At 46.2% G+C, this 24,668-nt stretch overlaps 1 protein-coding gene across 1 annotated transcript in view; it reads left to right on the top strand.

The window, feature by feature from the left end:
* NLGN3 (neuroligin 3) overlaps positions 1-23,595 on the top strand; it is a 150,478-nt gene extending 126,883 nt beyond the window's left edge. Inside the window, exon 4 of the mRNA XM_086967188.1 lies at positions 15,252-23,595. Coding sequence (XP_086823314.1) covers positions 15,252-16,077 — 826 coding nt within the window. The 3' untranslated portion in view covers positions 16,078-23,595. The remainder of the gene's footprint in view (positions 1-15,251) is intronic.
* Positions 23,596-24,668: the final 1,073 nt, after the last annotated feature.

Genomic DNA, 24,668 nt, shown 5'->3' on the forward strand with positions numbered 1-24,668 from the left:
GGCATTTTTTATTTATTTATCTTGAGTTTTATATAGCACTGGTTATACTGTAGGTATCAGTGCGCTTTACATAAGGAACAGCGAGTTGCAAGTTACACATTTTACATAGTTTACACAATAAGGATCAGAGTTACAGGCTAACATGTTACATTTGTTAAAAGCAAACAAATCTTAGTAACCAAAGAAAAAGGGAAGAGTTATAGAAAGTTCATCATGGGAGGGGAAGGGGAAGGGAGAAACAGGGAGACGGGGAGAAGCCTTGCCCAATGTCTGGCTGGGTAGGTGGCAGCCGAGGTGATGAACCAGGGCAGATCTCCTCAATAGCTGAACCAAACAGCTCCACCGGGCGTCGGACATAATGCTCAGACTCCGCTGTCGCAGTAGTGAACTGGTGTACTCAGAGGGTGTCAGAATAGCGCGGGGGAGGGGGCGTGGGAAACTATGGAACAGGAATACAAGGAACGAGGTGAAGAGGTGGGAAGGGACAGATTCCAAGGTCAGAGCTCTTCGTGGTGAAAGTCTCTCCTGGCAGCCATCTTAAGGTCAGGCAAGAAATTAAAACCCTTGTAGGTCCCTTCATCTGGGTCCTTTTCACGGATTGCTGAGACCATTCCTGGGGCCCTGCTATTACGGCCTGTGGGGGGCCCGCACCACACCTGAAAAAGGGAGGGACGGCCGCCATTTTGGAGTCAGGCGAGGCACCACAGGGTCTCCTACCCTCTCGGTCTGCCTTCAGTTCTTGGGGCCCCCCTTGAACCAGTACCATAGCTCCAGAGTCTCAGTGCACCGGGGGGGTCCTTTTAGTCCCAGTCTGCTCCTTGAAGTGTTTGCTGCTCTTGGATTTGGCTAGTTCTTCTTGTGTCCCGGGGCTCCGATCCATCCGTCTGGTTTCTAGCCTTCTATCTGCCGCGATTCCCCCCTTCCGATAGTAGACTGTCCGTCAGATCTTCTTCTCTGCCGGTGTTCAGCCCTTGTTCAATTATAATTGGGTAATTATATGTGATTACGTTACGCAGAATTACGCGAGTTATGCCCACCCCTAGTTTTTAACTGGTTTTTTGATTGAAGGATTCATGTAGTTCGGATGTCGATGGGATTACTCCAGATCTTGGGGACGCGGATTCTTCTTGTATTTCTCTTTCCACTAGACAGTCTTGTGGCACTGCCGGCCGGAGGTGATTCGTTTCTCGTCCAGGTCCTATGGCTCTTATTTATGGCCTTGTGTGTGAGGAAGCTGGTACTCACAATGGTGGGGACTTGGATGACAAGCCAGTGTAGTACATTTAGCGCTAGGATGATGCGAGCGAACAGCTGTGGGTCTTTCATGGGACAGTCTGCAGTATGTAGGACATTCTCAGGTGGCTATTTGGAAATAATTTAAGCTGCAGGGCTTTCTTTCATTCAAGTGTAAGGAGACTAAAGTTTGATGTGTTCTGAAATTTGTTTTTGGCAGGGAAGTTTTACTTTGGAACAGAGCTGGTCTCATGCTGTCTTAAAGAAGAGGTCTGTTTCAAGGGTAAATCCAGACCAGCTTGCCTTGCCTGCCAAGAAGAGGAGGAAGTTATCTAGGTTCAATAGACAAGCTTGAATCCATGGCTGGTTTGTGCTGTTGGTGAACCGGAGGAATTCTCTTGGTTGCGTTGAGCTTTGGTCGATGCTTAACATCCAGTTTGGGTGAGATCGATGCAGGTTATGGGTAAGATTGATGCAGACTTTGAGCCAATGAATGTCGGGAGTCATGAAGGTTTTCAGGACGAGTTAGTGGTGTGTTGTGGGCTTATGTATGGAACGTGGTGCAACTGACCAGGAGGATGGAATCAACAGGTCCCTTTTAGATGCGAACGATGATTGGGCAAGCTGTAGTCTTGGGGTACTCAACAAGCAGCAGGAAGTTTTCTGGGGCCATGAGTGCCTCATATGGCTGGTTTGAGAAGATGCAGGCTGCGTCAGAGACGCCCGTTCACAATGCCAGTGGAGGATAAGTGCTCGTTGGTCAAAGCTACAGTTATCTTGAGAAGGAGTCACAGTTGGCCAGGGCAGAATTTAGATTACACTGGTGTAGCCGGAGTCATTTTGGTTTTTCCACGCTACTCTTTGATGTGGTATTACCGATAATTACACAAATACTCCTGTCTACATAACTTAGAGTAATTTGTGTGAAAAAATCCTACCTTAAGAGTACATTCAGCTTACGCGAGCGGCTGCTAATGCTCACTCTATGTGTTCTGCTGCATTTAGCACTGTTTCATCGCGCAAAATGTATGCATCCCGAGTCCATTTTGGACATGAAGGTACATTTTGCTCTAAGAAAATAGTTGTAAATGCTAGTAGTAAATTGGGGGAAATCCTACCCCAACGGCACATTTAGACCCAGATTTACTAAGTGCTGTGTGAGTCAGCACAGGGACTGAAAGCTGGTCCTCGTGGCAAAGACCACTCCTAGCGACTCTTCACTCCTGTAGAAGCCTCTAAGAACGCCTATTAAGGTGACTGTATAAGAAATTCCATAATAGCTATAGGAACCTACACAAGTGCTCCATCTGCACTAAAAATAGGCCTGCACGAAGTGTTTAGTTGGATGTTGGCTAACCAACTTAAACTTAATGGGGAGAAAACCGAGATCCTCCTCCTAGGGAATAGTAAAGATCTTTGGAGTGATCCACACTGGCCGGCGTCATTAGGTAAGCTCCCGCCACCAGCTTCCCAGGTTAGAAATCTTGGGGTCATCATAGATGACAGTTTATCTATGACACAGCAAGCCAACAAAGTGGTAGGCATGTGCTTCACCATTCTTAGATGGCTACGCAAAATTGTCTGGATGTTACCACCCACCACCCAGAAGACCGTAGTCAATGCCTTAGTTACATCTCGGCTTGACTACGGTAACATCCTGTACCTGGGTTCAAACAAAGCAGTAATAAGACGTTTGCAACTCGTGCAAAACGCTGCTGCCAGATTGCTTTGCAGAATTCCTAGATCCGCTAGGATCACAAAACATCTTAGGGACCTGCATTGGCTCAGGGTAGAAAATCGGATTCGCTTTAAAACCCTGAACTATCTGTTTAAAATCAAAGCTGGTACTGCCCCCAGGTACCTACAAGATCTTGCTAAGCCTTATCTCCCAAATCGCAGCCTCCGTTCATGTACAGCAGCGAACTTCGCGGTGCCTAGGTACAAAAGGGCTAGAATGGGCGGGAGATCCTTCTCATATCTGGGTCCAACTCTCTGGAACACACTGCCCGTCCATATACGCAAGGAAGAAAACCATATGAGATTCAGGAAAAGCGTAAAAACTTGGTTGTTCGACAAATAATTGCCTGCTGATTGCTTTCTCTCTAGTTGTGTCATGTGCTTTGCTATTGCCGGCGCCGGGAAATCCTTTGTGGGTAGCTGCGCGCCTTATAAGTGCTATAAAATAAATAAATAAATAAATAAATAAATAAGTTGTGCAAGTACCTTCTGTATATGTATTTTTGTCTTTTTGTCCTGACGAAAGCTCTACAGACCCGGCTGGGCTCATAGAGCTGAAACATGTTGGCGCATCCATATATATATAGATATATGGTAATCTAGTTACCCGATTACATATATATCACATTTTTTAACAACAGTGCCAACCTTTTCATTAAAAATTCTTTTTTGGTGACACACTGTTTTTATATTTTTCCCTTTCCTATTATTTCTGGACACTTCTACCTGGACCAGAAGTAGCCTCGGGTGAGGCAGGCATACCGCACCTTATTTGACTACCCTATGAATATGCCATGACGCCTGACGGGGCGGATAAAAGATACACCGCATCGACTAAATCAGGCTGTCTATGAGGGTTTTTAAAGACTAGCCGAAGGTTTAGTAGACACCAGTGTCCATTCCCTTTTGATTAATTCAGTATCTAAGTAGGGGAACTGAATGGACCTTGAATCCTCTTCCCTCCTTTTTGATAGAAGATATGTACACAAAGCAACGATGGATAGAATGCTTGAATTAATCTCAGCCACTGGTAGTCACTCGGGCCACGTCCCAGTTCATCATTATTCTGCACACCACACCACCTCAGATTGGATTCTACTATATGCAAATCCGAACTGCCAAGCCAGGTCCTCCCGAAACCGGAACACAAGCAACACAGGACTGGTTTTGCCCTAGTAATTGGCTCATCAACCAGGTGCAGCTCTATTGCAATAATACAGTGTAGATGGCACCCATGCCTGGGCATAGACGTCCCACCTAGAGCGACACAATAAGTATACAAAACAGTGATAGATGGAATGTTTGATGGAATGTTTGAATTAATCTTAGCCACTGGTAGTCACTTAGCAGCCGAACCCCAATCCATTGTTATTGCGCACTTCAAGCATTCCATCCACGACTTTTTTGTGCACTTCAATATCGTAGTAGATGTGCCGCATTCCTGCCCTCTCCACTTAACATAGCGCAGTAAGTTGTCTTGCAGCGTTGTGCTGCATTGCACCAAATATTCGTAAATCTGCCGCTCAGTGAGTGCTTGCGCTGCTGGTGCTCACTATTCATGTTCTGTTGCACTCAGTGATATTTATTTGCTCAAAACACATCATGGCATCCATTTTGGATGCAAGGGTGTGTGCATTTTTACACTATAAAATAGCGCTAAACCCAGAATTACTCTTCTGTAAATCAAGCTTAACTTTGATAAATTCTTAGGTAACTCTGCGTGCTTGCCCTACACAGACCTATAAGAGTTACCTACACCCCTAATTCACAGTCAGGATTTGGTCTTGTCAGTTATTAGGGGGGATCATAAGGTACTGAATGACGTCCGTCGAAGTGCTGCAGCATGGTCTAACTCAAGATTGGCAGCCCTGGAAGAGGTTGTGGTGCTCTGATGATTTGCTGATGAAAGTCAGGTGATACGTGAGATCATCTTGGCTCGAGGTAGTTGTTTCACCAGGACGATCTGTCCTGTTTTGAGAGGGTCAGAGGAGGTTTCTTGTCCCAGGGAAGAGTTGATGATCTTGAGGAAAGGAATGATGGAGTCTCAGGTGGGATTTTATGAAAGATGGTGGAGGAATATTTTCTTTATAGGACTTTGGCTCAAGAGAGTTTACAATATCAGAAAGCTCGTTGTATGAGATGGGATTGAAGTCTGTTCTTTTGGGAGGTGGAACATTGAGTTGTTGGAAGGAGTCTGGTTGTTTGTGTAGTGTGGTTAAGTTTGTCTATCTTCCCTGTGAAGAAATAATGGACAGTGTTACGTTTGTCAACTGGTTATGGGACTTGTGATTCTGAAAGGGTATTGATGGAATGCTTACCTGCCTTCAAGCACGCCTTTCTTCTATGACTAGCCTTGCTTATTGTGGTCTCCTAGAAGGTGAGCTTTGCTTTCATGGTGATGAGGGATCTCAGTGCAGGGGAGCAACAGTTTCTTCAATGAAGTCTTTGTTGTGCCCCCGAGGGTTCAAGTTGACAGTAGCTCTATGGGATGCTGAAATAGTCTGAAGCTCAACATTTCTTGAGTGTTGCTGGTCTGAAGTTGGTGCAGAGCGAGGTGTGATTGTCATTGACAGTGAATGCCCTCCTCTGTTGTGTGTGCAGTGACCAAACTATTCAATATCAGGTGCTCGCCTTTTTGGTGCATAGTTACCTGCTGCATAATCCACCCAGCAGCTCATTCATTTCAGCAGTGCCCTTGGTATAACCTTATCTTCCTCGACAATTGCATAACTGTCTCTCCTTCTACAAAAACCCCGCCAAAAATGGGCTAACTTAAATTTGTGGTTAGACAAAATTAGGAAACAATTTTCCAGAAAAGTAGCAGATTGGACCAATATAGAGTAGAGTAAGTCAGAAAAAAATATAACTGCTGAGTGATAAGGTGCCTGAAGCAACCCCCACAGTAGTCAAAATAAATCTTCTGATTTTCACAGATCCTGAAGTCTTGCTGCAAAGCTTCAACTGCAGAGTATAAAATACTCAAGACAGTCAGATGGCACCGAGAAATAGAAACCACATTCAGGCCTCACATCGATAAACACACTGTGTAATGAACGGCACGCACAGTATGCACTCAGCACATAGTCAACTGCAACACCAACTCTACCAGAGCCTTTTCACTTTTCGGCATCACAAGTGCCTCGGATGCAAAAGACCGACTGCTGCCGTAGGGAAGATCTGGCCAGGCACACAGCCTTTGACAACTCTCCTCTCCCTAAAGCTCTTTACCTGGACCAGCCAGTCCTTGATGTCTATTGGCAGATGTAAGGCAGGCTGTCCATTAGTAAATCTAACCCAGGAGGACCATTGGTAAGTCTAACCCAGGCTGACCATTGGTAAATCTAACCCAAGCTGACCATTGGTAAATCTAACCCAAGCTGGCCATTGGTAAATCTAACCCAGGCGGACCACTGGTAAGTCTAACCCAGGCTGACCATTGGTAAGTCTAACCCATGCTGCTCATTGGTAAGTCTAACCCAGGCTGGCCATTGGTAAATCTAACCCAGGCGGACCATTGGTAAGTCTAACCCAGGCTGACCATTGGTAAGTCTAACCTAGGCTGACCATTGGTAAGTCTAACCCAGGCTGACCATTGGTAAATCTAACCCAAGCTGACCATTGGTAAATCTAACCCAGGCTGCTCATTGGTAAGTCTAACCCAGGCTGACCATTGGTAAGTCTAACCCAGGCGGACCATTGGTAAGTCTAACCCAGGCTGACCATTGGTAAGTCTAACCCAGGCTGACCATTGGTAAATCTAACCCAGGCGGACCATTGGTAAATCTAACCCAGGCTGACCATTGGTAAATCTAACCAAGGCTGACCATTGGTAAGTCTAACCCAGGCTGACCATTGGTAAGTCTAGCCCAGGCTGACCATTGGTAAATCTAACCCAAGCTGACCATTGGTAAATCTAACCCAAGCTGACCATTGGTAAATCTAACCCAGGCTGCTCATTGGTAAGTCTAACTCAGGCTGCTCATTGGTAAGTCTAACTCAGGCTGACCATTGGTAAGTCTAACCCAGGCTGACCATTGGTAAGTCTACCCAGGCTGGCCATTGGTAAATCTAACCCAGGCGGACCATTGGTAAGTCTAACCCAGGCTGACCATTGGTAAATCTAACCCAGGCTGACCATTGGTAAATCTAACCCAGGCGGACCATTGGTAAACCTAACCCAGGCTGACCATTGGTAAATCTAACCCAGGCTGACCATTGGTAAATCTAACCCAGGATGACCATTGGTAAATCTAACCCAGGCGGACCATTGGTAAGTCTAACCCAGGCTGACCATTGGTAAATCTAACCCAGGCGGACCATTGGTAAATCTAACCCAGGCTGACCATTGGTAAATCTAACCCAGGCTGACCATTGGTAAATCTAACCCAGGCTGACCATTGGTAAATCTAACCCAGGCGGACCTTTGGTAAGTCTAACCCAGGCTGACCATTGGTAAATCTAACCCAGGCTGCTCATTGGTAGAATGGGATGGTTGCTGCTACGCTGCCCCCCTTTTATTTTCATAAAAGTCTGAAAGCTTGGCTCTTCTAGCTATTGGCTAGGGTTATCAATGTCTGCAACTATCCTGCGCCGGAAAACCCCTTGGAGTAGCCGTGTGCATTAAAAATCTGCCCAATAAAATAAATAAATAGATCTAACCGAGGGTGCCCATCGAGAGATCTCACACAGGCTGCCCATCGAAAGATCTCACACAGGCTGTTCACTGGTAGATCTAATAAAGCCTGACCATTGGTAAACCTCACTCAGGCTGCTCATTATTGGATCTAACCCAGGCTTCCCTTCGAGAGATCTCACACAGGCTGTTCATCGGTCGATGTAACAAAGGCTGACCATTGGTAAATCTAATCCAGGGTGAGTATTGATAGATCTAAGACTGGTTTTCCATTGCTAGAGCTGGTCAGGGACACAATCTTCTACAGCTCTCCTCTCACTAAAGCTCTTTAATTCGACCATCTAGCCTAACCTCTCCAATGGTAAATATAAGGCAGGCTGTTCAGTGGTAGATGTAGCCCAGGTTGTCCATTGATCGATCTAACACAGACTGTTCATTGGTAGATCTTACAAAGGCTGACCATTGGTAGATCTAACCCAGGCTGTTCATTGGTAGATCTAACCCAGGCTGCCCATTGATGGATCTGATGCAGACTGTCCATTAGTAGATCTAAACCAAGCTGAACATTGAAAAATAGAAACTAGCCTGTCCATTGGTAGATCTAACCCAGGCTGTTCATTGGTAGATCTAACCCAGGCTGCCCATTGATGGATCTGATGCAGACTGTCCATTAGTAGATCTAAACCAAGCTGAACATTGAAAAATAGAAACTAGCCTGTCCATTGGTAGATCTAACCCAGGCTGTTCATTGGTAGATCTAACCCAAACTGTTAATTGGTAGACATAAGCCAGACAGTATATTGATAAAACAAACCTAGGATGTTCATTGTAGATCTAACCCAGGCTGTTCATTGGTAGATCTAATCCAGTCTGTCTATTGGTAAATCTAACTCAGGCTGTTCATTGGTAGATCTAATCCAGTCTGTCTATTGGTAAATCTAACCTCAGCTGTTTATTGGGAGATCTAACCCAGGCTGTATTTTGGTTAATCTAGCCCAGGCTGTTCATTGGTAGATGTAACCCTGGTTGTCAATTGGTAGATCTAACCCGGGCTGTCTTTTGGTAGATCTAACTCAGGCTATCTTTTGGTAAACCTAATGCAGGCAGTTCATTGGTAGATTTAACCCAGGCTGTCTATTGGTACATCTAGCCCAGACTGTCCACGAGTAGCTCTAACTAAGGCTGTCTATCAGCATATCTAACCAAGGCTGCTCATTGGTAGATCTAATGCAGGCTGCCCATTAATAAATCTAACATAGGCTATTCGTTGGTAGATCTAACAAAGACTGTTCATTGGTAGATATTAAGCATGGGCGAATTTTGCGAATCTGGCGTTCGCGAATTTTGCGAATTTGCGAACTCGCAATCCGCAAAATCCGCGAATTCTTGCGAATTTGCGGATTTTTTTGTGTGTTCGCAAGGATTTCTGCCAGTTCGCAAGGATTTCTGACAGTTCGCAAGGGTTTTGTAACAGTTCGCAATTGCGAACTTACATGTCGGCTCGCAACGGTCACGATTATGTTGTTTCTACGTCTGGTTCATCATCAAAGGTTCCCAGCACCCTCTGTTTCACCCCTGCCACCCTCTGTTTCACCCATGCCACCCTCTGGTACATCAATGCCACCCTCTGGTTCATCATCACTGTAGATTATGGGGGTAAAAAGCAAGCACACCTGCCTGCTTCAACTGACATGAATTAATTTGGGGTTGATTTATTAATGTGTCACTGTTTTAAAATTCCAGTCTGGCACCTGCTTCCTTATCTGTAATTTGCTTTCTGTTGCAGTGCAATTTTTTTTCCAGGACCTTTGTGGCCTACTTGTAGCTATTCTATGAGCCTGCTGTGAGGGTCAGAGCAGGGTCATACAATTGTTGCAACTAGCAACTGAACTCTGGAGGGGCCCTTGTCAGGAAGCACAACAGGGAACGGTTACTAATGATGAGTTTGAACTTTTGAACCTGCTTTCACTTTTGCAAAACTCGCTTTTCTGCAGAACAGCATTACAGCAACTGTAATGCCCCACCAAGCTTATATGAGAAAGTTGATTCCTAATCCAAAAGTTATCCAAAGAAAATCAAAAGGCCTCAAATCCAAAAAAGTGCAGGCAAATGTCAACCTGAGGAGTTATTCTGATAAAATTCATCATTTTCTGAAGGTCTATGCTGCTTGCTAGTAGATTTCTTGTGCAGAATTGCAATTTTTGTAATTTCGCGAGTGCGAGATTGTTGCTGCCCGCCGCACCTACATGTTCGCAATTGCAAACTTACACCACAAAGAAAAAAAAATCCGCTGCGTGCCAATTTGCGGATTTTCGGTAAATTCGCGAGCGTTCGCGGATTGCGAATTTACCGAAAATCCGCAAAATTCGCGAGCGTAACGGTTTTCCGCCCATGCTTAGTAGATATACCAATGAATGAATGAATGAATTGGATTTCTTAAGCGCATGGCTGCCCGAGAGCGTCCCAGCGCTGATACACACAGCTAGCTTCCTAGATCCTCAGACAGCGGACTCATATTCCTCGTGGAAAAAGGAATGTCTTTAAAGATTTCCGAAACCTCTGGAAACAGGGTTCCAGACGGAGAGCAGCAGGAAGATCATTCCAGATCTTGGCTACATTCACAGAGAACCTCCTGCCTCCTGAACGAGCTCTCTTTACTCTGGGAATAGTCAGTAAATTGCTCCCGTCAGAGCGGAGGGGACGAGAGGACTTGTAGGGGCATATAAGGTCCCTGAGGATTGGGGGACCCATTCCCTGGAGAGACTTAAAGGCGATGGAAAGGGCCTTAAATTTAACTCTCTCCCGGATGGGGAGCCAATGGAGAGCTCTAAGAGCAGGCTTGGCCGAAGTTCTTTTTTCAGTGCCTGTCAAAACCCTGGCCGCCGCATTTTGTACTCGCTGGAGGGTGTTGATGGCTGATTCAGGGGCACCGAGCAGCAAGGCGTTACTGTAGTCCAGCCTTGACAGTATAAGCCCCTGAATCAGGAGTTTCCTTGAACTAAAAGGGAGGAGAGGCAGCACCTTTCGGACCGAGCGTAACAAACCATAGCAGATCCCTGCCACTTTCTTCGTATGTACTCTGAACGTCAGGTCGGGCTCTAACCATACTCCCAAGCTCTTAATCTCATTCTTGGGTTGGGGCGCCTCACCCAGACAGGGGGGCCACATGGTTTTGGGAAGGGAGGTGGAAAGGTTGCCTACCATCATAAGTCCCGTTTTGGAACCATTGAGTTTTAGCCGAGATTCTGTCATCCAAGCCAAGATACCTGTCAGACAGCACCCGGATCTTTCTGCCGCATTTTCATGATGGGATAGCGAGACGACAAGCTGGGTGTCATCCGCGTAGGTCACTATTTTCACCCCGAAGGGTGAAACCACATCCTCCAGTGGGGCCATATAGATATTGAAAAGCGTAGGGCTCAACGAGGAGCCCTGTGGGACTCCACACTGGAGGGGGATCGGCTCAGACAGGTTGGTGCCATCGCAGACCTGGTAAGAGCGGTCGTTCAGAAAGGAAGTAATCCAGCTTAGAGCCTGGCCAGATATTCCCACCCTAGTAAGGCGCTGAATAAGGATACCGTGATTGACGGTATCAAAAGCCGCGCTGAGGTCTAGGAGGACCACAGCTGCGGAACCTCCTGCGTCAAGAATGCGTCTGGCTTCCTCCACTACTGCAATCAGGGCAGAGTCAGTACCCTGCCCGGGGCGAAAGCCTGTTTGCGAGTGCTTGAGCAGGTTGTGACCTTCTAGGAATGTGGACAGCTGGCGGTTGACAACCTTTTCTGCAATTTTGCCCAGGCCAGGCAATAAAGAAATTGGGCGGAAATTTGCCAGGTCGTCAGGGTCAAGTCCCGGCTTTTTAGGGAGAGCCTTAACCATCGCCTTCTTCCAGCTAGGGGGAACTTCCCCACCGCCGAAGGAGGCGTTCAGGAGGTCCGTAGCCCGTGAGGAGATGGTCTGTGCGATCCTCTTAAGAATATGGATGGGCATAGGGTCAGAGGGGGAACCACTTTTAAGATTAGCTAATTCTTTACGGAAGTCTTCCTCAGTTATGGGAGTAATAACTTCCCACAAAGGGCTCACACCACTCACGACCAAAGGCTGACCATTGGTAAATCTAATTCAGCATGAACATTGATAGATCTAATACTGGCTTTCCATTGCTAGATCTGGCCAGCTACATAACCTTCTACAACTCTCCTCTCACTAAAGCTCTTTAACTCGACCATCTAGCCTAACCTCTCCAATGATAAATGTAAGACAGGCCTTTCATTGGTAGATGTAACCCAGGCTGTCTGTTGGTAGATGTAAACCAGGCAGTCCATTAGTGGATCTAGCTCAGTCTGTCTATAGGTAACTCTATCCCAGGATGCCCATTAGAAGATCTTACCCAGGCTGCCCATTGACAGATCTAACACAGAGTGCCCATTAGAAGATCTAACTCAGGCTGCCCATTGACAGATCTAACACAGAGTGTCGATTGGAAGATCTAACTCAGGCTGCCCATTGACGGATCTAACACAGAGTGTCGATTGGAAGATCTAACTCAGGCTGCCCATTGACGGATCTAACACAGAGTGTCCATTGGAAGATCTAACTCAGGCTGCCCATTGACGGATCTAACACAGAGTGTCCATTGGAAGATCTAACCCAGGCTGCCCATTGACGAATCTAACGCAGAGTGTCCATTGGAAGATCTAACTCAGGCTGCCCATTGACGGATCTAACGCAGAGTGTCCATTGGAAGATCTAACTCAGGCTGCCCATTGACGGATCTAACGCAGAGTGTCCATTGGAAGATCTAACTCAGGCTGCCCATTGACGGATCTAACGCAGAGTGTCCATTGGAAGATCTAACTCAGGCTGCCCATTGACGGATCTAACGCAGAGTGTCCATTGGAAGATCTAACTCAGGCTGCCCATTGACGGATCTAATGCAGAGTGTCCATTGGAAGATCTAACTCAGGCTGCCGATTGACGGATCTAACGCAGAGTGTCCATTGGAAGATCTAACTCAGGCTGCCGATTGACGGATCTAACGCAGAGTGTCCATTGTAAGATCTAACTCAGGCTGCCGATTGACGGATCTAACGCAGAGTGTCCATTGAAAGATCTAACTCAGGCTGCCCATTGACGGATCTAACGCAGAGTGTCCATTGGAAGATCTAACCCAGGCTGCCCATTGACGGATCTAACGCAGAGTGTCCATTGGAAGATCTAACCCAGGCTGCCCATTGACGAATCTAACGCAGAGTGTCCATTGGAAGATCTAACTCAGGCTTCCCATTGACGGATCTAACGCAGAGTGTCCATTGGAAGATCTAACTCAGGCTGCCCATTGACGGATCTAACACAGAGTGTCCATTGGAAGATCTAACTCAGGCTGCCCATTGACAGATCTAACACAGAGTGTCCATTGGAAGATCTAACCCAGGCTGCCCATTGACGGATCTAACACAGAGTGTCCATTGGAAGATCTAACCCAGGCTGCCGATTGACGGATCTAACGCAGAGTGTCCATTGTAAGATCTAACTCAGGCTGCCGATTGACGGATCTAACGCAGAGTGTCCATTGACGGATCTAACGCAGAGTGTCCATTGGAAGATCTAACTCAGGCTGCCCATTGACGGATCTAACGCAGAGTGTACATTGGATGATCTAACTCAGGCTGCCCATTGACGGATCTAACACAGAGTGTCCATTGGAAGATCTAACCCAGGCTGCCCATTGACGGATCTAACACAGAGTGCCCATTGGAAGATCTAACTCAGGCTGCCCATTGACGGATCTAACACAGAGTGCCCATTGGATGATGTAACTCAGGCTGCCCATTGACGGATCTAACGCAGAGTGTCCATTGGAAGATCTAACTCAGGCTGCCCATTGACGGATCTAACACAGAGTCTCCATTGGAAGATCTAACTCAGGCTGCCCATTGACAGATCTAACACAGAGTGTCCATTGGAAGATCTAACTCAGGCTGCCCATTGACGTATCTAACACAGAGTGTCCATTGGAAGATCTAACTCAGGCTGCCCATTGACGGATCTAACGCAGAGTGTCCATTGGAAGATCTAACTCAGGCTGCCCATTGACGGATCTAACACAGAGTGTCCATTGGAAGATCTAACTCAAGCTGCCCATTGACGGATCTAACGCAGAGTGTCCATTGGAAGATCTAACTCAGGCTGCCCATTGACGGATCTAACGCAGAGTGTCCATTGGAAGATCTAACTCAGGCTGCCCATTGATGGATCTAACGCAGAGTGTCCATTGGAAGATCTAACTCAGGCTGCCCATTGACGGATCTAACACAGAGTGTCCATTGGAAGATCTAACTCAGGCTGCCCATTGACGGATCTAACACAGAGTGTCCATTGGAAGATCCAACTCAGGCTGCCCATTGACGGATCTAACGCAGAGTGTCCATTGGAAGATCTAACTCAGGCTGCCCATTGACGGATCTAACACAGAGTGTCCATTGGAAGATCTAACTCAAGCTGCCCATTGACGGATCTAACACAGAGTGTCCATTGGAAGATCTAACTCAGGCTGCCCATTGAAGGATCTAACACAGAGTGTCCATTGGAAGATCTAACTCAGGCTGCTCATTGACGGATCTAACACAGAGTATCCATTGGTGGATCTAACTCAGGCTGCCCTTTGACGGATCTAACACAGAGTGTCCATTGGTAGATCTAAACCAGGCTGTCTATTGGTAAATCTGACTCAGACTGTTCATTGGTAGATATAACGCAAGGTGTCCATTTGTAGATCAACCCAGGCTGACCATTTGTAAATCTAACCCAGGCTGTACATTTGTAGCTCTACAGCTGGCCGTCCATTGCTAGTTCTGGCAAGGGCATCTCCTGATTTTCCAACCTGGACGGACCGCAAGCATGGTCAGTCCTTTGCTCCTGACACTTTTGCTGTTGGTGTGGCACTGCAACACAAACGGATGTACTGGTGTGGGCAGTCCCACAACAACTGACAAATTCAACTTGTATGTAACTTCCCCTTGTAAAGAGCTCTTGAGCAACCATCAGAGGAATGGCAAGCTTTACAAATGAATATATAAATAGATGTATGTGAGATGCTCAATAACAAACCCTTGTCGCCCCTTTATTGTTTAATGTTTGATGTTGTCTCATAGAATGATTCCCTCTTGACTCAGGCTTCGTTTCCATGCGCTTTGCGTTGAGCTAAAACGATGATGACCTTCCAGAGGTCTCCAACACTGGCCCAGAAAGGCAAGGTTCAGGTTAAATTTTGAGGATGACTACCGACAATATAGATGAGTTCCTTTTACGATAATTGAATGTAGTTTTTTTTACATGGATGTCCCGTAAGTCTGGCATAGGTCATGCCCTTGTGGACATATCGGTGACACTCACACAAGTATGGTTAATTTTCTTCAGAGATGCTAATCTGGACCTTGTTGTTTACCTTACTTTTCATGGTCATGTGCCCAGAGTTTTAGAGTTTAGAGTTCAGTCAAGGGTGTTTAAAGCTTCCAATGGTGTACAAAAGGGGAGGTTGCAGCATGCTTGAGATGGATTCAACTACACCTTGTGTTATTTGTGTTGGTTTCTAGAATTCGTTGGAAAATCATGTAATAACTATTTCTTTGTTCTCTTCTTATTTCAGGGATCCCAATAAGCCAGTTCCCCAGGACACCAAGTTCATCCACACAAAAGCCAACCGCTTTGAGGAGGTGGCCTGGTCTAAATACAACCCCCGGGATCAGCTGTACCTGCACATCGGCCTGAAGCCAAGAGTGCGTGACCACTACCGAGCCACCAAAGTGGCCTTCTGGAAGCACCTAGTCCCCCACCTCTACAATCTGCATGACATGTTCCAGTATACCTCAACCACCACCAAAGTGCCACCTCCGGACACCACGCAAAACTCGCACATCACACGCCGGCCCAATGGAAAGATCTGGACCACCAAACGTCCTCCAAGCTCACCAACATACAACGACAACTCTGGTTCAGACCAGGATCCCGGTGGCACATTGGGGTTTGAGAACCCACGAGACTACTCCACAGAGCTGAGCGTCACCATCGCTGTGGGAGCCTCACTGCTCTTCCTGAATGTGCTAGCATTTGCTGCCCTATACTACCGCAAGGATAAGCGTCGCCAGGATACTCACCGGCAGCCCAGCCCCCAACGAAATGCTGTTAATGACATCAGCCACACACCAGAGGAGATTGCCTCACTGCAGATGAACCAGGCACACCACGAGTGCGAGGCGGTGCAGGCGCATGATGCCCTGCGGCTTACCTCGCTTCCAGATTACACCCTCACCCTGCGTCGCTCCCCAGACGACATTCCTCTAATGACACCAAACACCATCACTATGATCCCCAACTCTCTGGTGGGCCTGCAGACTCTCCACCCATACAACACATTTGCCACCGGGTTCAACAGCACCGGGCTGCCACACTCACACTCCACCACCAGAGTATAGTGTTAATCCTGCCTTCCTCTCCACCTAATGGACACACCCACGAGCACACCCATCTGCAGAGAGGGAGGAGACCATTTCTTTTGCTCCAGGGACAGAGAAAACAATAAGTGCAAAGAATACTATCCTTGATTTACATCTGCGGACACCCCTAAACAGGAGAAGGCTTATTTGGAAATGCATTTTCATTTCACTGGAACAATCCCTCCTGTGGTGGTGCAGATTTCACATGATCAGAGAGGGCCAAAGGGGGACCCAACAAGCTCTCTGTACTAGTGCTAATGCCATATAAGTGGAAAGGTGAAATTAGTGGTGCCGCTCAAGGAGTGCACTTATCATTTTACTGGGAGAGTGGATGACGTACCATGGCCCATAAGGAACAACGGTGATTGCTGAAGAGTTGAAACTCCTTTGACTAGTGTGGAATAATCTATCGGGGAATGGCTGAAACAGTCTGTCAAGAACATGGATGTAATGATTTGGAGAATGTCTGTAATATCATCATCGAGGACATAGTTATAACAAGTTGGAGAGTGGCTGTAACATCCATCGAAAAGCAAGGGTAAGAGGCATTGGACGATTGCTATATACATTCTAAAAGAGCAGAGTTATATTGAATTGGAGAAGGGTTATAATCCATCCATTGAAGACCATGGATATAAAAAGTTGGATTGTGGCTATAACATCCATCCAAGACCATGGATATATTATCAGTCGGAGGATGGTTATCATCCATCAAAGAGAATGGATACAATGAATAGGAGAGTGGCTATAAGACTGATAATTTATGAGTAAAGATTCAGCAAATGAAAGAATAGTTATAATGTACATCATACACCTAACAATGGATTAAAGAAGTGGGAGAATGGCTGTGCGATTGATCAGTGTATCACATGGGAAATGTCTAAACACCGCTTTCATCTACATATCGATACAAAGAGCAGGAGAAAGGCCGTGCGATTGATCAGTGTATCACATGGAAAATGTCTAAACATCGCTTTTGGCTACATACGGATACAATAATTGGGGGCGTAGCTGTGCGATTGATCAGCAAGGCGCCCATCAGAAATGTCTAAACACCTCTTTGTCTACATACGGATACAAAAAGTGGGAGAACGGCTGTGCGATTGATCAGTGAGTAGTCCATTGGAAATGTCTAAACACCTCTTTCGTCTACATACGGATACAATAAGTGGGAGAACGGCTGGGCGATTGATCAGCAAGTAGCCCATTGGAAATGTCTAAACACCTCTTTCGTCTACTTACGGATACAATAAGTGGGAGAACAGCTGTGTGATTGATCAGTGTATCACAATGGAAATGTCTAAACACCTCTTTCATCTACATATGGATACAATAAGTGGGAGAATGGCTGTGTTTTTGATCAGTGTATCACATGGGAAATGTCTAAACAACTCTTTCATCTACATACGGATACAACAAGTGGGTAAATGGATGTGTTATAGATCAGTGTATCACATGGGAAATGTCTAAACACCTCTTTCACTTACGTACGGATACAATAAGTGAGAGAACGGCTGTGCAATGGATCAGTCAGTAGCACATGGAAAATGTCTAAACACCTCTTTCGTCTACATACGGATACAATAAGTGAGAGAATGGATGTAGTGCCAAATTTTCTAGTGAATGGGTGGATCAAGCAGGCCACAGCATCTTCAAAGATGTGCATACAATACGTCAGAGGTTGACAAAAACTCTATGGATACAAGGAATAGTGAAATGGCTTATAATACAAACTGTTGAGAAGAGCGGATATAGTGATTGGAAGAATGGTTACAACCTCAGCAGTCAAAGGAATTGGAAGCGATGGGCTGCTCGATGGTCATCATGTCATTTTTCATGGAGTAGGGATCGGATATGTGAGCGATTGGCTTTACCACTGTTCATCGCGACCATGGTCATAGAGAGTTGGTGAATTGCAATAACATCAACCATGCAGGGGGTGTGGTTACAAGTGCACAGATGGATACAATGTCATCTAATTAGATACAAATTGTGCAGGGGTGGGTAAACTGTATGGAAAACATGTACTCACCAGGAAACACTGCCTATGAGCAGGTGAGCCATCACATATCAGGCAAAGTGGATTCCACATGATAATGGATTCACCTGCTTTGAGAAGACACTTGCAAAGTGCATGGAAAGGTGGTCTCAGCTTCACCCCCAACTTGTGTTAACATGAGATGGAGAGTGGATGTAGGTCCACCTGTTTGTCCCTGATGTCGATGGAACGATTGGCAGTAATAGAGACCATGCCTTCTGTGTGCCTACCAGAACCATAGAGAATGGATCCAACGGTGCCATAGACTAATGCTGGGCGTGAGGGTCCTCATTCCCACCATACTGGCAGTCTCTTTTGGGTACCTCACAACCCTTCATTTATCTCAGTGTCAGAAGCTAGGAGAGGGAAACCAGTCTTCTCTTCTTTACCCCAATACCAACACACCGTTCTCCATCCTTCAGTAAAAGAACATGAATTGGGGAATAATTCTTATATTTCTTTGTTGTAATTTTTTTGGTTTTTATAAAGTGATTTTATTTTTTCCCATTTGGTTAGGTCCAGACTGGATTTTAAAATTGGGTTCAAGATGGACAGGGGCCGGACTTTCATTTTATGCCTTACAGAGCTCCTCCGTCTTTAGACTGGTCCAGAAAGAGGTTGGCACAGCAGACCAACAGCGTCCAGAATGGGGGCTGCAGATGAAGAAATAAAAAATGTCTAAATAATAACGCCCTTGCAAGGGAGGGGATGGGCACGGAAAGACAGTAGGATCGGGAGTGACCTTCTCAAATGGGTCATCCGCCCTCCCCTCCTATGAAGGGCTCATAACAGCCCAAAGTGGACAACACATGAGTTTTGCTAGTCACCCATCTTTACAGGGTGGAGAGGTGGGAGGGGGGCGGTGGGGAGGAATTGGTGGGGCTAACAGGTAGGGTTTTACTTTTCTTTTAGTTTTTTCTTTCTGTAGCTCTTAGACTTCCGTCGCTCAACATGGACATTGAGGAAAATACTTTGTGTTTGTAGAGACTTTGTATAAAAAAAAAACAGAATAACCATGAATGTCATAGTGAGGGCTCCTCCACCCACACTCTGGTTGCAGTCACCGCCACGTCAGGCAGTGGAGACCTGCACTCTGGGTGCAGTCACCGCCACGTCAGGCAGTGGAGGCCTGCACCCTGGGCACAGTCACCACCATGTCAGGCAGTGGAGACCTGAAGTCTGCATGCAGTCACCGCCACATCATGTAGTGGAGACCTGCACTCTGGATGTAGTCATCGCCATGCAGGAGAAACCTAACTTGCACACTGGGTAGCTTCTGCCATGCAGGAGAACCTTGACCTGCACCCCAGGTACTATCCCTATGCCACCAGGCGAGAGACCTCACCTGCACCTCCCATACAGACAGAATTCCAATCCAGCGCCTTGAGACCCTCACGGGTGAGTAGCGTGCTTACAATTCCCTGATTGATTTATTGATTGATTGAATCCAAACGTGTTACAGTCTCATTATTATGCGAAAAGTAAAAAGGATGTGCAATGTCTAGCATAGTCAATCCCAGAGGACGGAGAACGATTCCTATCCATTCCTGGCACCACAAGTTAAATCCATCAACGCTTTATTTAATGGCTAACTCACGGTGCCGCGGTGAGGCAAAACCGTTAATAATACACTTCACTTTAGAAAATTTATGGCATACATTTGTGCCACCTCTCCATAATACTCCTAGGGTCCCGAAGATTTATGTCATTAATTGAAAGGTATTAAGTGAGTAAATAATCCCTACTGGTAACGGTTGAGCGTCATTTGGGCAGGAGGCCAATGACACATGCCTTGGATGGAGGAGGAGACAGCATTGCTGTGTGGTGGGGCTTGCTTCATGCCACATTTCATCATTTTGTCAGGGCAGCTGGTGAATCTTTGGGGGGAAATGGTCCGCGCTGCGCTGAGAGCTGGACCCCATTCTACAGAAATGCACCTTGGGCGCTGCACAATGTCCACATGACACAGTTGTGCAAGATCAATTCTTCCTTTTGGGATCCAGTATCTCTTTGGGAAAGGTTCACAGGTGACATGGTGTTGATTCAGAATGCAGGCTGAAGCAGTTTTTATGAGCATTTTGCAAAAATAAGAACACAATAGATCCTACTCCATATAGAGTCGAGGACAGATACCTATATCTCCCCCTCAAACTAGACCAAAGTCAGAAAGCCAAAACCCTATTGGTCGAAGCTAAAAGTTCTGCTTCGCATCACGGCTGACCCGTCATGTGGTCAGTGGCAGGTCCCTCAAACCTATTTTGTGTTTCTGGATGGATCACTTGGTCTTGTAAAATGCAAAAAGCCTGGGTGTTGAGATCGAATCACCTGTCGCTATCCACCGTGCAGGAGTCACACTCAGCTGGAAATGATTCTTATAAAGTGCCGCCCAGTGCCTGGGGCGCAGGTGTCATGCACACATTTCGTATAATGTTGTGACACACTCATTGGTTATAAAGTGCTGCCCAGTACTTGGGGCGCAGGTGTCACACACTCACTTCTTATAAAGTTGTCACACACTCATTTCTTATAAAGTGCCACCCAGTGTTTGGGGCGCAGGTGTGACGAACTCATTTCCCAGCCCTCATGTCTTAGTCCTCAAGAGGACCGTGATAATCAGTAGGTTAAAATTTATCTTATTTAAACCCGTCATCGACATGTTTCGCTCCCACACTGAGCTTCTTCAGGTTGATGCCCTCATAGGCGGATTCTTTGTTGACAAAAAGATGATGTTGCCTTTGAAGGAAGGTCATCGGCAAACGGTAGGGAGATCCCCCAATAACATGGGGTAAAGAAGGCAGCGTCAGATCGACCATGGCCATTTCTACTGTTGTCCAATACGGGTTGAAGTGAGTGGACATTGCCTAACCTGTATGATATCTGGATGACATTATGACTCATCTGCAAGGAGGAAGAAAGCTTCTTGCCCCATGAGCCACCATGATAAAATGATTCCCCTGCAGCGTGGCAACTGCTCTTATTCGACATTGTTAGCACCTTCTGAGCTGTCTGACAACTGTGCCATCTGAAATGCCAACCCTTGCCCTGAAGGACTACCACCTCTACATCATTAGTCATTAGAGATGTACCTATTTTCTCCCAGAGTTTTACTGACTGTCTTCTCAGTTATAGATAACATTTGTCTGATTACACCAATTTCTCAACATAGTCTGCTAACTGTGCCAAAGGTATCACAGTAAGGTACCGTCACCACGAGGCAACACCCCGTACTCCTATACACTGATTACTGTGCCAAAAGGGTGACCAGCCCTCCTCTCACTCTTAATAAAAAGTAAGATGCTGTTAGCTGTTCCCTCTGGCCGATACCGCTGCAATTTGTAGATACCACACCTGCTCCCTGTAACTTGATCACATTGTAGTGATTGTACCTAACCTGCACTGCAGATACTAACAACACAGCCATCTTGACTCTTGAGATACACAGAGCACACTTCCTCACATGTAGAATACTGATTGTTATAAACCTACCCTTCTCCGCTGGAGCCAAATATCCCTACACAACTGCAACCTCCACCAGGGTAAGCTCAACTGCAAGCAATGTGTTGAGTAATGTGCCAATAGGGTGCAGAATCGGCTATCGGTCACTGCCAAAGTAACCTTGCAATCCTCCCATGACCCAGGCTGCTGCTGCTGATGTGCCAACAGTGCCCCACCCAGTGCTTTCATTGCACACACCGGAATATACGACTGTTCTCCCTGGACCACCTACTGTAGTGCCACCTTACTGTTGTACATCCTGTTTGTGTCCTCATCTTGCTTCTGGTCTCTGTGCCATAACACTACATCTGGCTCTATGAGAAACCCATGCAACCAGAGGGTGCCCCACCTCTGTAAGCCATCTGTGCTACCCAAGTGTGCTAGCCTCCATCCGTGCCATCAGGGTGTACCCTCCTCGATGACCCTTCTGTGCCAGAAAGCACCGAATTCTGTAATCAGTTTTTATCATCCATGTGAACCTGTCCCCACAAGCTATCTACCCCATCACTGTATCTGTCTCTGTGGGCCATCTGCGCCATCACAGACATGGTATATCGGATCTATGTTCCACCATGGTATATCTGCTCTATGTACGGCCACGGTATATCTGCTCTATGTGCAACCATGGTATATCTGCTCAACGTTCCACCATGGTATATCTGCTCTATGTGCAACAATTGTATATCTGCTCTATGTGCGACCATAGTATATCTGCTCAACGTTCCACTGAGGTATATCTGCTCTATGTGCAACCATGGTATATCTGCTCAACATTCCACCATGGTATATCTGCTCTATGTGCCATCATGGTCTATCTGCTCTATGTTCCACCATGGTATATCTGCTCAACGTTCCACCATGGTATATCTGCTCAATGTGCCATCATGATATATCTGCTTTATGTGCGACCATGGTATATCTGCTCTGTGTGCCACCATGGTGCATCTGCTATATGTTCAATCAGAGTATGGCTGCCTCCTCCAATCCATCTGTGCCAAAGAGTGCAACTCCCCCTTTGATCCACATATGCTATCACAGTGTACCCACCTCAAACATCTATCCATGACATCACAGTGTATCTATTCATATAGCAATGTGTACCACAAGCACAGCTATTTTCATTTGCAGTCTGTGCCACCAGGATGTCTTCGTAGACCATCTGTGCCATCACCATGTATCTGTTCCCTATGCCATAGGAGTGTGCCCTTCCCAAAAACGCACATGTGCCATTGGAGTGTATCTGTTTCAACATAAAACATCTGTGCCCCTTATACCATCTGTGCCATAAGTGTCTTCTCACAGCTTTAAGCCATCTCTGCTATCATTGTATCTGTTTCCATAAGCCCCTTGTGCCAAAGTACATCCGTGCCCATTTGCCGCCTGTGCCATCAGAAGGTATCTAGCCCCCTAAGACATCAGAGTGTACCTGTCACCCAAAGCTATCCGTGATGCTGGAATGTGTCTGCCTAAATAACCATGTCTTCTGATAGATTGTATTTCTCCCCCTTTTCTTCTATGCGCCATCAAAGTTTACCCCACCTCCATGAACCACCTGTGCCCATCAGTGTTTGCCTCCACAGGATACATAAGCTGTCCTTTTATCTGTCTTATATTCCATGTGTGCCATGTGAGCGTGCTTGCCACCATGAACTACATAATCTCCTTCTTCAAGCCGCCCAAGTGCCATCAGTATGTCTCCAGAGCACACGAGCGGTCATTGCGTCTCTCCTGTTGATCTGTTTGTGCCATCAGAGTGAGTCTTCTAGTACTTAATCTGTCATTGTATCTGCCCCTTGAAGATATTAGTGCCCTAAGAGTGTATTCACCTCCACAATCTGTGCCCCAGATTACTTTGGACTTAAAGTACGTTCCCCCATAAACTATATGTGCCATCAGAGTAAATATATACCTCCTAAACTTAATGCGCATATCTCTTCTCAGAGGCTTCCTGTGCCATCTGTTCAGATCTACATACATTGCCTGTGTCATGAGTGTATCTGATCTACATACATTGCCTGTGTCATGAGTGTATCTGCCCTGCATTCTTCCTTTGCCATCACTGCATCTTCCCCCAAAAACTACATGTGCCATCAGAGTGAATATATAACTCTAAACTTTAGGTGTGTAATAGGAGCATATCTCTTCTCAGAGGCTTTCTGTGCCATCTGTTCATATCTACATACAATGCCTGTGTCATGAGTGTATCTGCCCTACATTCTTCCTTTGCCATCACTGTATCTTCCCCCATAAATTTCAAGTGCCATCAGAGTGAATATATACCTCTAAAGTATGTTTGTAATTGGAGCAGATCTCCTCTCACAGGCTTTCTGTGCCATCCGGTCCTATCGACCTACGTTGTTTACATGTGCCATCAAAGTGTTTCTTTCCCTATACTTTTCACATGCCATCAGAACGTATATATCCCCATGATATTGTGGTGCCATCAGAATGTATCTGCCAAGAGAGTTTTACTGTGCCGCCAGAGTGTAAATAGCCAAATAATCTATAACTTCAGGGTGTATCCGGTCTATATAATAACTCTGCCATCAAGATATAACAACTTCACCAGAGTAGATAGTCCAGTAGGAAACTATAATCTGGAGGGTCCTGGCCCTGCAGACTGCCTGTGCAATAAATATGTATCTGCCATGACAGAAACCCTTACAGTTGTGGTGTGACTGCACCTACCTTTGCCATCAAAATCTATCAGACTCATAAGTTACCAATGCCATCAGGGTTTACCTTGCTCGTTAACCTGCTTGTGCCATCCGTATATACTCATAAACTATGTGTGCCATCGGGATATTACAGACGCATAACAAAATTGTGCCATCCGTGTTTTTCAAGAACCCTGTAAAGTAACAGCCATTAGTGTACACCAGTCAAGTAAGATATCTGTGCCATCAAGTCTGTATGCCTTTTACGATGGCAGTGCCATCAGGGTATGGCAGCCTTGCCTCTTACACATCAGCACCTTTACAAAATACACATCTGCCCCTCTTCCCTAGTCAGAGTCCCTCCTCGTTAGAAGGTGCAG

This window comes from Lissotriton vulgaris, chromosome 4_1 (assembly GCF_964263255.1).
Source record: "Lissotriton vulgaris chromosome 4_1, aLisVul1.2, whole genome shotgun sequence".
In the NCBI taxonomy this organism is placed as follows: Eukaryota; Metazoa; Chordata; class Amphibia; order Caudata; family Salamandridae; genus Lissotriton; species Lissotriton vulgaris.